General features: G+C 41.7%; 1 protein-coding gene across 1 annotated transcript; it reads left to right on the forward strand.

The window, feature by feature from the left end:
• Nucleotides 1-1,208: 1,208 nt before the first annotated feature.
• LOC146653416 (protein phosphatase 1D-like) lies at nucleotides 1,209-9,716 on the forward strand. The gene is made up of 6 exons (XM_085381045.1): nucleotides 1,209-1,876; nucleotides 2,765-2,993; nucleotides 5,922-6,046; nucleotides 6,296-6,477; nucleotides 6,630-6,854; nucleotides 6,942-9,716. Exons 1-6 carry the CDS (start codon nucleotides 1,351-1,353, stop codon nucleotides 7,326-7,328), a joined length of 1,674 nt encoding a protein of 557 aa, XP_085237171.1. The 5' UTR covers nucleotides 1,209-1,350; the 3' UTR covers nucleotides 7,329-9,716.
• The last annotated feature ends 4,356 nt before the right edge of the window (nucleotides 9,717-14,072 follow it).

Raw genomic sequence — 14,072 nt, forward strand, 5'->3', positions numbered from 1 at the left:
ATTGAAACATCTTAAAACATAGTTTTTAGAATTCTACCAAGATTATAAGTCAAGACAAGACAAACCTTTCTCTTTTATAAGAATGGCTTCTAAACGGCCACTCTTCTCCTGAAATCATTTCTGATGAGGCTTTAGTAACAGCAAATGAATCATCTGATGGGCCAGATGTATCTCTCATGTTCTGTGTCACGTTTTGCTGGATTCTTTTCCTTTTTCTTATGGCTTTCCATTACTGTTCTGATACTGTGAAATGCATTAGCTCACCACATATGCGACCTTGTCATTTTGGGTAGCTTTTACATATAGGTTAATTACCATTTGTGTAACTTACATAGTTGCTGCACATTTAGAGCGTGCTATAGGGCCAGTATTACTGTCAGGTCTGATATTGACTAAACAGGGTTTATTTAGTGCTTATAAATGTGACAGAGTGAAGCTTATTTGCGTGCCATTTGACTTTAAATTTTATTCTATTTGGATTTGAAATCAAACACTACAGAGTCAAAGTGCTGGTACTCACAACAATTTGCATTAATCATCATGAAACTGAGCTCACGGCCCACTATTCAGACATCACTACTGATTATAATATTTGGGGAAACCTGCAGTCAGCTGACAGTTGGATGAGTGACGACACGTTTTTTCCACGCTACTTCCAGATGAAAATTATCAGCGTTTTGGAACTTTCTTATCTGGATGATTGAGCATGCATCAATATACTAGTTGATTACAATTACTGACAGTCTGGTATAATATTTAACTTTGTTTAGAAATGTGCAATACCTGTCTGTGTTGCTGAGGATCACGGCGACAACAGCAAAAGTGTCGAGTAGGTGTCACTGTAGAGAAGTGTGTCTGTTTGGAAACCTCTGCTTTGACAAAGCCTCGCGTTCCCCAGCACTACAATACACTGACTTGCCTGCAGACTAGACCTGACCTGCGGTGACCAACTGGAAAATTGCACGTGTACCACCAAGAGTGACAGAATTAGGATTTCATTTGGTTTCATACGCTTTTCATACGCTTGCAGATTGGAAACGCGGTTTCTTTTTGATGACCACCTTATATTGACGTGACCACCCCATTAAAGTCAATATTTTTGCTCTTAAGTCGCGGTTTGGCTCGGAGCAAGACCTCTAGAGGGCAACAGCACTCCGGTGACAGCTGCACTTGCTTTGCCACGTCTACGTACAAGAAGAAGGGAAATTCTGACGTCAACACGCTCGAGCATGCCTACTACACTCCACATAAACAAAGGCAGGACGCGGCTCTGCGATAATTTGTACTGTCTTTCTATTCTATATACTAACAATATTAAATAAAATTGGAGCGGGCCTCAACTTTGGAGCCATGGAAAACGCATTACTGATGCGAGTGAGTGTTTTTACCGATCAAGGAGGCAGGAAATACATGGAAGATGTGACCGAGGTCATAGTAGAGCCTGAGCCGGGAGAAAATGAGCCGACGACGGGTGACCCAGAGGAGAACATTCGGAGAGACTACACGTTCAATTCTCTGGCTGGGGACACTTATCCCGACCGGGCCGATAAAACCGTGGAGTCCCCGCAGGTTTTAAACGCATCCAGTGAACTCGTACAAACAGAAGACGAGGGTATATCGGTAGAAACGCCGTCACCAGGAGATCTAAGCACGCCGCAAGTTCAGCCGAACACCCCGACTTGTTCCCGCCGTTCCGTAGCATTCTTCGCCGTTTTTGATGGTCACGGGGGTCGAGAGGCTGCGCAGTTTGCGCGAGACTATCTTTGGGAGTTCATGAAGAAACAGCGGGGATTCTGGTCAGACTGTGACCGGGAGGTCTGCTCTGCCATACGCAAAGGGTTTGTAGCATGCCACCATGCTATGTGGAAGAAACTGCGTAAGTTTACTAAAACTATTAAGTTGTGACACGTAAAAGCTGTTACTACTTTGTGCTTCTCTGTGTTTAAGTAACGTGAACTTAACGCCAAACCTCAAAATCAGACTATATTATCTGGCCTACACCCAGCTGAGTGTTGACCGACCGTAGCTCATTGCTAGCTCTATGAAAGCCGGATTTACTAGAATGTTCCACGGGCTCAGTAGAGCCTTAAAAAGAAAGATCTCGACCAGAGAGCTAGGTAATTGCCAGATACCCCAGCAAATTCCTCGCCATTGTGCCCAGGCTCTGTTTGTTTGTTTGTTCAATTAAGATCAAGTTATAAGTAAATGTTGGAATTAGCGGAGCTAACGAAGTTAGCTGTAGCCGCCCGGTATTCGCCAAACAAAGCCCGTCACAGCAGACACCGAACAGTTCAGAAGTATGTTCACAATCTAATGTATAATGGAAACCCACAAAGTGTTATGGTCTCACTGGCCTCAATCTAGTGTGTCGTTACAGAGACGTAGTTATTACCCTTTTTAACGCCTCATCGATTCTATTTAGTCTGTGTATGCCTTGGACCACGGCAGTGTGTTCAGGTGTCTGGTTGGATATGTTCGGACTTGTCAGCTGTTTCCAGCTGGTCACAGATTATATGTACACACACAAAGTGCTTGTGCAGCGCATGTGTGACTTTGCTTATAAAACTACCTCCTGGACGAATAAAAACCGACCTTGAGGTCACATACATCTCTTTTAGCGTGGTAAACAAAAACAGATCAGTGCACATTGATATGTAAGAAGCCAGTATGTTCTACCTGTCTGTTCGGTGTACCTCACAACACTGTGCAGTAATGTTTTATAAACAATAAGCTTGTGTTCATTTTCTGCCTTCTGTATTTTCAGCTGAATGGCCAAAGACACTTACAGGCCTTCCTAGTACATCAGGTACCACAGCCAGTGTAGTGGTGCTCAGAGGAAACCGCATGTATGTGGCCCATGTTGGGGACTCTGCGGTGGTTCTAGGTGTCCAGGAGGACCCTTCAGTCCCATTCATCAGAGCTGTGGAAGTCACGCAGGACCATAAACCAGAACTTCCCAAAGAGAGGGAGCGTATTGAAGGTCTAGGAGGAAGGTAAGCAGGGCCCAGCCCAACATTTTGTCACCCCCACCCCCCAACTGACCCCATAGTTTTATAGATCCCTTGTAAATGTTTACTGTCCTATCTGTCCTACTGTCCTATGGGGTAAATACAAATTTTCATTACTCTATATATTGCTGTTTTATTTTATCTATAATAGTGTAACATAAGTTATTTGTAAATGTTATTAAAAGTCTAAACCTGCAAATAACTATTAATTGAGCTTTAAGAGAAATACAGTATAGAGATTGAAAATGTGACGTCATTCAGGGGTAAAACCGCAAAGGATTCTGGGAACTCGTGGCAAGCGGTACTATAGCGCACGCAGGCTTTCAATTGAAATCAGTCACACAGCGATAAAAAGAAACACAAAAAATGTCAAGAAGCTGTTGTATTATTAACTGCAATAGCCGGTCGCATGACAGCCACAGGAAGCCGACGGGTAAAGAGATCGGTTGTTATCGGATTACGTCGTTGAAGAGAAATTGTTCGAGCCATGTTTCCGAAGTAACAAAGAGGTGACGGATGGACTGGATTGCAGCCATTCAAAGACCAAATACAACGTCCCAGAACCCTCCAGCTCACAGGTTACTCTGCTCCAAACATTTCCACAAAGGTCAGTGTTTTGTAGCAGTTAATGCGTCATTTTTCATAACATAATTGGTGATATAGGTTACAAGCAAGTCTGGCGCTGAACAGAAATTGTCGCGCTATGCTCCTTTGTTTATTGTGCATAAACAGTGAATTGTCCTGACACAATATTGCGTTTCGCTTCTGTTATTACCATGGTACATTGACAAAAACATATACTTTTATTCACAGGGTAAAACAGTTTTTTTGTATCACTAATAGCCCAGTACGATTACAGCATACAGTATTATTGTCACTTACCAGTCTCGACGATTTGTGAGACTGGTAAACTTACGTTTGTTCGTACGATGGTCTTTCGTTCTACACGGTGCATTTCAAGGTCCTGTACCCATCCGTCGGTAAACTGTACCTGGGCTCGTTGCAGTGACCTGAAGTTACTAAACTTCATGAGTGTATGCGCTCACTCCAAGAAGCGTATAATTATAAATATGAGCGTGGTGAAAGTTGGGCAGCACGCTAACGTCTTTTGTCCACTCTGTGTGCTCGTAAGGGTCTGACCCTTTCACTCCTTTGATTTTTTCCTCGTATCTTTTCTTTGACTTTTCATCAAGTCTGTCTTTGTACGGTCCGGCATTGTTCTCCTTCGTTTTGTACATTCCTTTTTTGGGGGGCAAAGAAAAACCAAGAAGGTATTGGAACCGGAGAATGAACGTTTTGCGGTGCTGCAAATGCTTGCATTTGATGCGGTACTTGGATTGTTTTGCCACGAGTTCCCAGCATGCAATGCGCGAAAGCCACGTGGTCTGCCAATCTCTATAGTACACCCCATGCCCCCCCTTTAGACCCGACCCTGCATGCTGCAGATTGAAAAGGGCTGTCCACCTGCAGCAGAGTTTATCAGAAATCTGCCCAATTTAAAGATCGTTGTAAACTAAACAAAGAAGTTCATCTGCACACAGACGGCTTTCATTTGAACTTTTAATCAAACAGCATTGTTTTGAGCCACAGCTGCTTTTGAGGCCAGCTGTGGTTGCCAGAGCAGGTTATCTACCAGTCAGAAGGTTTCAGAATCAGTCTTCCTGCAGCTACTCCAGTCTGCATGTTGAAGTATCTTTGGGGAAGATACTGAACCCTGATTTGCTCCTGATGCAGCCATCAGAGTGTGAGTGTGTGCACAAATGTTATAAACGGTTCTTAGCATAGAAAAAAGTGCTTATATATGAACGGATGCATGTGAGGCTAGTAAAAAGCACTTTGAGTGCTCATTTAGTATATAAAAAAATACTATAAAAGTACCAGTCCATTTCCCATTTACTGTGTTTGTCACTGTTTCTGCTTTTCTTCATATTTAAGCTTTCTGATTAGGGCCCTAACATGTTTTCATGAACAACAACAGTCTCTAAGTTAAAAAGTAAAACTGAGTTGATTAGCTCTGAAAACATTCCACTCTGAGTATCTTTACTCTGAGTTAATTGCATACGTGAACAGGGAAAGAAAGCCATCATCAACAGAGCCCCGACACAACGAATTACCATGGGAACGGGTAAATAAGAAGCAGTGTCCTGATTTTATTACCGTGCACAAAGAAATATGAACACGTGTCACTGATTACCACGACATTCATCTTAAAAAAAACAGGACGGAAGAAAAAAATCCTTTCAGTCTTGCTCCAGTCTGTCTTCATCATAGGTTGAATAAAAGTTTGTTTTAAATATCATCTTTAATACTGTCTTTCATTGTCATTTACCTAAATAGATTTTTCAGTTAGAATCTGAAATCTTGATTTTTAAATGTGATTATTAAACTTTAATGTAACAGGGACAGAAACTGAAGATAAACTCTGAACAAACAGACAAAACAATTTACGGATCCACCCCCAAGTCCATCGCTTGTTAATTTAAAAGAAATGTTGCTACAGTTTATGCCAATTTTTAATAATTCTTCAGTAAAACTTTAATGTGCTGATAGAATGTAACAACCTTTTTTTGTTTGATCAAGAGAGAATTGTATTATTTCTGACATTGCTAGATAAATATGCTGCTCTAAATGTTCCTGTTTTGGAGGTTGTCTCATTGCTTGCCTGACCAGATTAATATCCTTTAACTATACCTGACTGGACTTGCTATACTCAAACCCAGCCTTGAAGCCACACACTACTGGACTATTAGTGCAGGTCAAAAATGTACGTCTGTCTTTAAAAGGCTGTGTGTTTGTGATGTGTATGACTGTTTTTGTTGGGTGTATTGAATCGATTGGCACCTGTGTGTAATTCTTGTTGCTGTAGTCTGACTCTTCTAAATGGCAGCTTCTCTCTCCTCTCTGTATGAACAGCGTGATCAAGAAGTCTGGGGTGAATCGGGTGGTGTGGAAGAGGCCAAGACTCAGCCACAATGGTCCAGTCCGTCGTAGTACTGTGATCGACCAGATACCATTCTTGGCAGTAGCTCGAGCTTTAGGTAGGAGCATTAACTTACTGTAATCCCAGTGAAGAAGCTGTGAGGATGACTAGAATAATACAAAACAGAGTACCAGAACCATGATTTTATTTTCACTAGCAATTGGGCACAAAGTCTGCGCTCTGTAGAGCTTCTGTTCAAATAGGCTACTTCTAAGTTCAAGAAAAAGGGTAGTGATGGTTAGACTCAGAGTCACACAGCATGTGTGGCTCGTAGTTCCTTCATTAAAGTTTTCCTTTTCTGCCACAGGCGATCTATGGAGTTACGACTTCTACAGTGGAGAGTTTGTAGTTTCTCCAGAGCCTGACACTAGTGTGGTGGTTCTTGACCCTAAAAAACATCGCTACATCATCCTGGGCAGCGATGGTCTGTGGAATATGGTTCCTCCTCAAGAGGCCATCTCCATGTGTCAGAATAATGACGAGGAAATGGTGAGTGGTTATGCTTTAGCTGCTATCAGTATAGATGGTTGCCCTGTTCCTGCATGTGTGGGTTGATGTCTCTTATAGCCCATAAGTAAAAAGTAATGTCCACCTCATATCAGCCGTGTTAGTCGGTGTACTAACAGCATTTACTGCTGCAGGCACCATGTGGGGTCTCGAGTGCCAGGCAGCTGGTCAGTCATGCTTTGCTGCGGTGGCGCCAGCGGATGTTGCGTGCAGACAATACAAGCGCCATAGTAATTGCCCTGCAAGAGCCTGGGACCTGCCAGGACACCCTGCACCATGAGGAAGTGCTGCTAGACCTAGCCAAGGTGTCTCAGTGTCCCCCCACCTCCATATCTCGCGCAGACACTCCTCTTGTTCAGGTGAGGAACAATAGATCCCTGGTTTAAGGTGTGGTATGCACATATAAGTGCTGGACTTGACTGTTATTCCATTGTCTTCTTCTACAGCGACTTCCAGAGGAGGACTCTCCCGCGGCCACATGTGAGCTCTTCTCTGCGTTGGAGCGACGAGATGGGCTATCGGGAAGCAACAGCTTTTATCACATGGATCTATCTGACCCCTTTGCTCTGACTCCGCTGTGTTCAAACGGCAGCCCCGAGCTGCCCGCCCTGTCCAGTGCAACGGACAGGACAGCTGGCAGCAGGACACCCACCAGAAAAAGAACTATTGACGTGTCATCAAGCCCATCGGGCCTGCTGGCAAAGAAAGCCCGGCGCAGGACTGCCGAAAGACCGCCACTGGTGCAACACAACGCAGAGAAGAAACAGAAAGACACCAATAATGTCTCCTCCATTCTCCAGCAGCATAAAAGTACCACAGTATGTGTGTGCTAAAACACACACACACACCTGCTCCCTCCCACTGTCACCGTCATTTGCAGTGGTGCTTCTGTTCCATAAGTTTGCAGCTTCCTCCTGCATATTGTTACGACTCTAAGCAACTGTTCTACGGAGGGAAGACTCACTGCTCACCACTCAAACAGTCGACATTTATAAAAAGTTTGTTTTGGATGAATTTTGTGTCTTTGTTTTTAAATTCCTTCCTGAAATGCTGATGAAATGTGTCTTATGTCACCTCAGTTTCTAGTAACAATTGTAAGCATTAAATAATGTTGCTGGTGTAAAATCTTATGCATTTTATAGCAAGTATTGAAAAGTAAGTTGAATTGTTCATTTAGAACAAATATATATATTTTTCTACTTTCTTTTATTGTATGATGATCTTAGAGTAATATTCCTTTTAGATGTGCTTCACCTTTTCTTTCTTCTCCAACTCATCACTCTGTCAACAAAATTGTGTGCGCACTCTGTGTTAAACATATTTATGTATTATTATCAGTTTATTTAATCACTGGAGACTTACCTTGAATATAAACTGAAGGTGCTGCTACCATCACAGACCAGTAAGCTACTACATTGTGTGTGTTGCTATATAAATACATGTAATGTTTGCAAGTATCATGTTTTCTCATTTGCCATAATGCACCCCCACCCTGTGAGGTTTCTAATAGTTGTTAATTGCACAGTGCATCTTAAGGGATAGGTGCATCCCCTCGATTATGTTTTTAATGTTTGTTGTTTGGTGTCTTCACTTCCCTGAGCCTGCTTCCTACACCTGGTATAAGTTCTCAGAAAAAGCTTTTTGGCAGCCCTTTGCTTCTGTACATGTGTCTATAATAGTGAACTTCTCTCTGTGTGAACACCCTGGTGGCCCTAAAGGAAATCTTCTTCAATTGTGAGGCACTGCAAACAATGTTTACAAGTAACATTTACTGAGCTATTTCATGCTGCCAGCCTTTCACTGTGCACGAACCTTCCCCTGCAGAGAAGAAACTGTCATGCTCCCCCAGTTCATCCTGCCACTTCGTTTTATCTCATTTGCAACACAACATCACCACCTGCACCACCTGTTTCTTTAATACTCGCCTTCCTACGAGCTGTTGTCCCACCATGCTGCAGCGCAAGTTGTATAGTTACCAATGTATGCACAAGGCTCATCTGTGATTAAATACACTCTGCATGGATGGACTTTAAGAGAACTGTTTTGCACTATTATGGTGACGTTCATTGTCTCTAGGAGTGAGTTGCTTTTAACAAACAATGCAGCTAGTCTGAAATTGAGGATGTCAAATAATAAAATCGTTTTAGAATAGATCACTCACTGAGCTTAGTATAGTTAGGAAAACATGACAGAGCCCTGTATGATTCAGATTTTTCCTGCGAGAGAGTAACGACCATTACACAGGAAAGAAAAACTTCTCAGTCTTTGTTACGTGATGTGTTTCCACTGAGCTAAGTGCAATTTCTAACAGGAATTTGTAGCATTGTGGGTTATTTAAATTATACAGTGATGATTCATGTTTGACATACTCTGTAAATGCAGTCTGTTGCTTGGCTTGGAATTCCTCAATTATGATTTTTTTATATATATTTGAGAATTCTGTTCCTCTTTTTGTTTGCTTATTAATCGAAGTACTCACCTCCCTGATTCGGATAGCTGTGCTAACACCAAGTGCATGTGTACAATGTAAATGTGAAAAACACTTATCTGGAAATGAACCTATTTAAATAAAATAAATTCTCTGAAGTAACTTAATTACAACGCTTTGAAAATATTTAGTAATTAAAAAAATCATTATGCAATCTGAACGGTTTTGCAAACAAACAAAAAAACATTTGCCATTGCATATGTCCCACTGGTTGAACGTCAGAAGAGAAAGAGGAATTCTGGAGTAAGGCTGTGTAGGTTCTCAGTCATGGTAATCTAAGGAGATTGAATAGAAAAGACTTTCTCGAGTCTTCAAGGCGTCTTCAGGAAACTCAAAGGAGTCCAGTCGCTTTTCTATTCAAGCTCCTTAAAGTTCTGGAGTGAGTTAGATGAAGTGGTAGAGAGTATCCCCAGAACATGTTCAGGATGTTCTTCAGTATGTTATTGTCGTTTTCCTTGTTTTTGACTGCACCAGAAGCAAGCTAGAGACAGTCCAAAGTCTGTGGGTGACCATGAAATCTGGAGGAGTGTGACACACTGACCAAAGAAGAATGGGTGGGATTGTTCAGGAGGCTTGTGTGAGACTTGTTGAAAAAAATAGCAAAACACTGCAGACTGTTGTCCTGCAAAAAAAGATACACAACCGCTCGTTAGCATAAGGGGGGCTAATAAGTTTGACCTTGGTTTTTTTTGTTTTTGTGAAATTATTTTGTTTCTGTGTGCAAAGTTAAATAATGTAAGCATCCAAAATAAAACTAAAATGTTTGGAAAAGCTGTGGTAAAAATTCTTTGCTCTGTTTAACGGACAACAAGGGAAATAACAAAGATTTAATATGTTCATAGTCAGGCTAAGAACTCTGTCCTCATCTGTTGACTAGAATATATACATAGACTCAGTTTGTCGTTTGATAAATAGTGCTGCGGGTTGTAAAATGTTTTCAACGTGACAAGGCCAAAGCCTGCTAACTTCTTAGTGATCATGACTGACTATAACTGGTAGTTTCTTTTTCCCATCATAAAAAGGATTTGTTTGACAGCACTTTGACCAACAAAGTAAAGGTAAAAGAGAAGACAGAGAAGTGTTTATTTCAGAGCCCAACATCATTAGTTCAGTTGTACCTCAGTAAAACTGGATGTGTCACCAGTTTGTCAATGTTGACAAGTAGACCCAGTCTGTCACGCTCAGATGACAGGAAACTGGTTAGGATGTGCAGAAGCAACCCAGGAACCACGAACGCTCAAACATGTCAAGAACTGGAAACTACTGGAAAACCAGCATTGCTATCCACAGTGAAGCGAGTTTTACATGGCTATGGACTAGGACATTGCTGATCACGAGATGTTGTCTTGTTCCAAAATCAATCGTGCATGTGGGAAGCGGACATTTGCACGATAAGAGATATGCTAGGTTTTAACAACTGTACAGCAACTGTACCAACTGTCAAGCATAGTAGTGGTGGTGTCATGCTCTGGGGCTATCTTGCTGCCAGTGGTACATTGCACACCATGGACAGAATAATGAAGAAAAATACTTTAACTTCCCCTCAAATAAGACAGTTGAAACTTGGATACAATTAGGTGTTCCAACAAGATAAAACTCCCAAACACACATCAAAACCATATCATCACATTCAGAAAAAAGGTTAAACTCGAAATACTATTTTGAGTTGTTGCTTCAAGGCAAACAACCTTCACGGCTCCTATACCTTCTATAAAATGCCTTGTGTAGATGAGTTTGTGGTTCAACACACATCCTCTTTTTTGTACAAGGGTGTTACCATCAGTGTCCTTGCATCTGCCCATTGTCAGCCATTTCATTTTGTACAAATCTCTCCAACTCTTCCAGGGTTTTGTGGTTTTTCCTTCTGAACAGTTCCAACTTTCTGCACCACCTCTTCAATGTCATTATATTTATCACCACACTGTGTTAATGAGCTAAAAGAGAAATCATTTCCTTTGACTAAAACCGATTATGAAGTACAATTTCACCATCTCATCTACACAAGGCATTTTGTAGAAGGCTTTAATTTCCACATTTGAATTTTATTCTGAAACTATTATTTGGACTTTACTCTGAAAATATTTTTCAGCTTATATCTCAAAATAGTATTTCAACCTTAGTATTGAAATTTGATCATTTATACTAGGGGTGCAACGATACACAAAATTCACGGTTCGGTTCGATACTTTGGTGTCACGGTTCGATATTTTTTCGATACAAAAAAAATGTTCATGCCTTTTTAATTTGTCATTTATTAAAATTATAAATATATATTTTAACTCAAAAGTACAGTTTTTAAATTTAATGTTGCTGAAACAAAAGTAATTAAAAAAATAAATATATCTCAGGGCTCTCAAAATTTCAAAATCCCTGGTAGCCCTTCGGGCAGGGACTCTTCAGTTTTTGGTAGCCCAAAATAAATGTAAGTAGCCCGAATAAAAAAGAGAGCAATTTTTTTGATTGATGTTTTGTTTCCTTTACAATATTATACATTAATGTATAATATTGTAAAGGAAACAAAACATTAATCAAAAAATTGTTGAAAAACAAATTACAACATTGTATAAAAATTACAATCATCAACTCAAATACTTGGTTCTAATTGAACAGAAATTTCTATGAACTTGTAAGAACTGTGTAGGACATGAATCCGTCTGTGTCAGAGCCTGAATCTGACATTTCCGCTGAAGTCACGGGTAAGTGACAAGTGGAACCAAGATCGAGGCCGTTTGCTTTTTGAAGTTTGCAAAGACTGCTAAATTGTGCCAGTGGTAGTTCACTCTTTGCAACATAGTAGCTGTTCTAAACAGATTTTTCAGGTTTATTTTTAGTATGTTATTTGCAATTGGTGTTTGTTCTGGGAAAGATATTGCAGACTGAGCAATAATGCATTTCTTGCATTTCTCATGGGTTCTAATGGGGGCCTTTCTTAAAATGACTGGTCCCAGTAACAAAGGCGCTTGTCGACTCAGAAATCGAGAGAAAACCAACAACACACCCGGCAGAACATTATGTTATTTACACGGGTGCACATAAGTGGTCCGCATGTGCGCATTCGCTGTCAAAATAAAAGACGCGCACCAGATAAGAAGTTGCAACGCGCGTTTGCGTCCATATAAAAAGCACTGTTGTTGTCCGCTAGAGTGGGATTTTCACGGCACATTCCACACCACATCTCTGTGCGTTCATCATTTGTTTGAAGCCAGCTCACCTCCTGCAACCACTTTTCCGAGAATACATGCTTCTTTTGTGGTTCGGACTCCTGACATTTCTTTGGAGGTAGAGGAACACCAAAGTAATTGCTTAAAGGAGCTTCTTCGACATCTTTAAGAGTTTTAAACAAATGTCTGTCCTCCTCCAGAAAATCTTATGTACGCAAACACGCGTTGCAACTTCATATTTTGTGCGCGGTTTTTTTGGGGTTTTTTGACAGCGAATGCGCACCTGCGGACCACTTATGTGCACCCCTGGTTATTTAGCTCGTCATATTGCAGCCACAGAAATTCTTTTGTCCATGAAACCATAAAGCTGCACTTTCTTTTTGCCTTATAGTCTGATTTGTCATAACTTCTCCGTTTTGTGGTAAGCTTTTCTTTGGCTGTCACTTCTTCACCCCGACCTGTCTTATTTGGCTCAGCAGAACTAAAATATATATCCTGCTGCTTTTACACACGCACTCACATAACGGTCAGCGATTCTCTGCGTGATCAACCTCTCACATGTTTAAGCTGCGGGAGATTTCACTTGTCATGTTTGCATAGTAAGCTAACGATTGATAAGACGATGTCAGAGGAATTGGTGCACAAATTATCATCACTCACAGATCAGTGCTGTCGCCCTCTATACACAGTTCGCGCGATTGCAAAGTGAAAGCAAAAAACAAGCGCAAATTCAAACGCAATTACAATATGTCACATATTGACAGTGGCTCACCGATGCCAATGACATAATTACCCAGCTACATTTCCGAAAGAATGCAAAAGCATTGACATATATTTTTCCTTCCTACAATAGCCCGACGGGCAGGGCAGAGATAGATTTTGGTAGCCCGACTGGAAAAATCGCTAGCCCCGGGACGTCGGGCTAGCGATTTTGCGAGCCCTGTATCTGATTGAGGAATCACTCATCTTTGGAAAAGAGAGTTTATTACAGAGAAATGGCTCTTTCCAAAATAAAAGCTATACTATCCGCTTCTTCTGGGCTATATTCTCAGCAGCATATTGTAGCGGGTCAGGGCTGTTCGGGGTTCTGTTTGTACAGTTATGTTTTGTTTATGTTGCCATAGTGACGGGTGACGCCCTCTCGCTGCAACGGTGTGTCCTTCCAGGGTCAGAGGGCGCCCTGTGTGTTGTTGTTGCTGTGCGTTACTGCGCTGAGCAGTTAGCTAGCGGCAGTGTTCTTCTGCAGATGTCAATAAACGGCTGTGCTCCCTGGCTAGCTCACGGGAAGCAAGACCAAACGATACCTCCGTCTCCTCCTTGTCTGAGCTCGCCACAATATTAAACATATCAGGTCCCCATAAGGAGAATCCTGTGCTAACGGCTGTCTAAATGACTCGGGTAAAGTTTGTAGCATGCATGCTTGTTGTTTTTGTCTGCTTCCACTTGTCTTTGCACTAGGATGATGTCGGCGTAAATGTGCAGTCATATTCGTTGTGTTCCCACTAGTGCTGTCAGCGTTAATCTCGTTGAAATGACGTTAAAGCCACAACACGGCAAATCTCCGTTAATGAGCTACCCCTGCGTGGGGCTAGACGGCCAACACGTTAACGAGCTAACTGTGCTAACACACTAGTTCCCACCCATGTAATTGAGCATTGCGTGGCACATCCAACATACTGTTTTACTTTAGTCCATGACGCGCTTACCTTTAGGGTCATACATCACATGAAAACCAAAATAATTCCAAATGCCAGATCTGAATGAGGGTGGGGGAGGGTCAATTTGCGATGTTGCAAGGAGAGCTTAACTTCTGTCTTGCTAGCTTGCCCTGCGCTCTTCCTTCTGACGATGCTGTCTGTGTTGAACGCTCAGTGGATCTGCGCTCAACAGTGCAGCCTAGGCGGAGTAGTTGAACGCAGATTCACTGA

This window comes from Rhamphochromis longiceps, linkage group LG14, assembly GCF_057381845.1.
Source record: "Rhamphochromis longiceps isolate RC_006_pf linkage group LG14, R_longiceps_female_GT1.1, whole genome shotgun sequence".
Taxonomy (NCBI): domain Eukaryota; kingdom Metazoa; phylum Chordata; class Actinopteri; order Cichliformes; family Cichlidae; genus Rhamphochromis; species Rhamphochromis longiceps.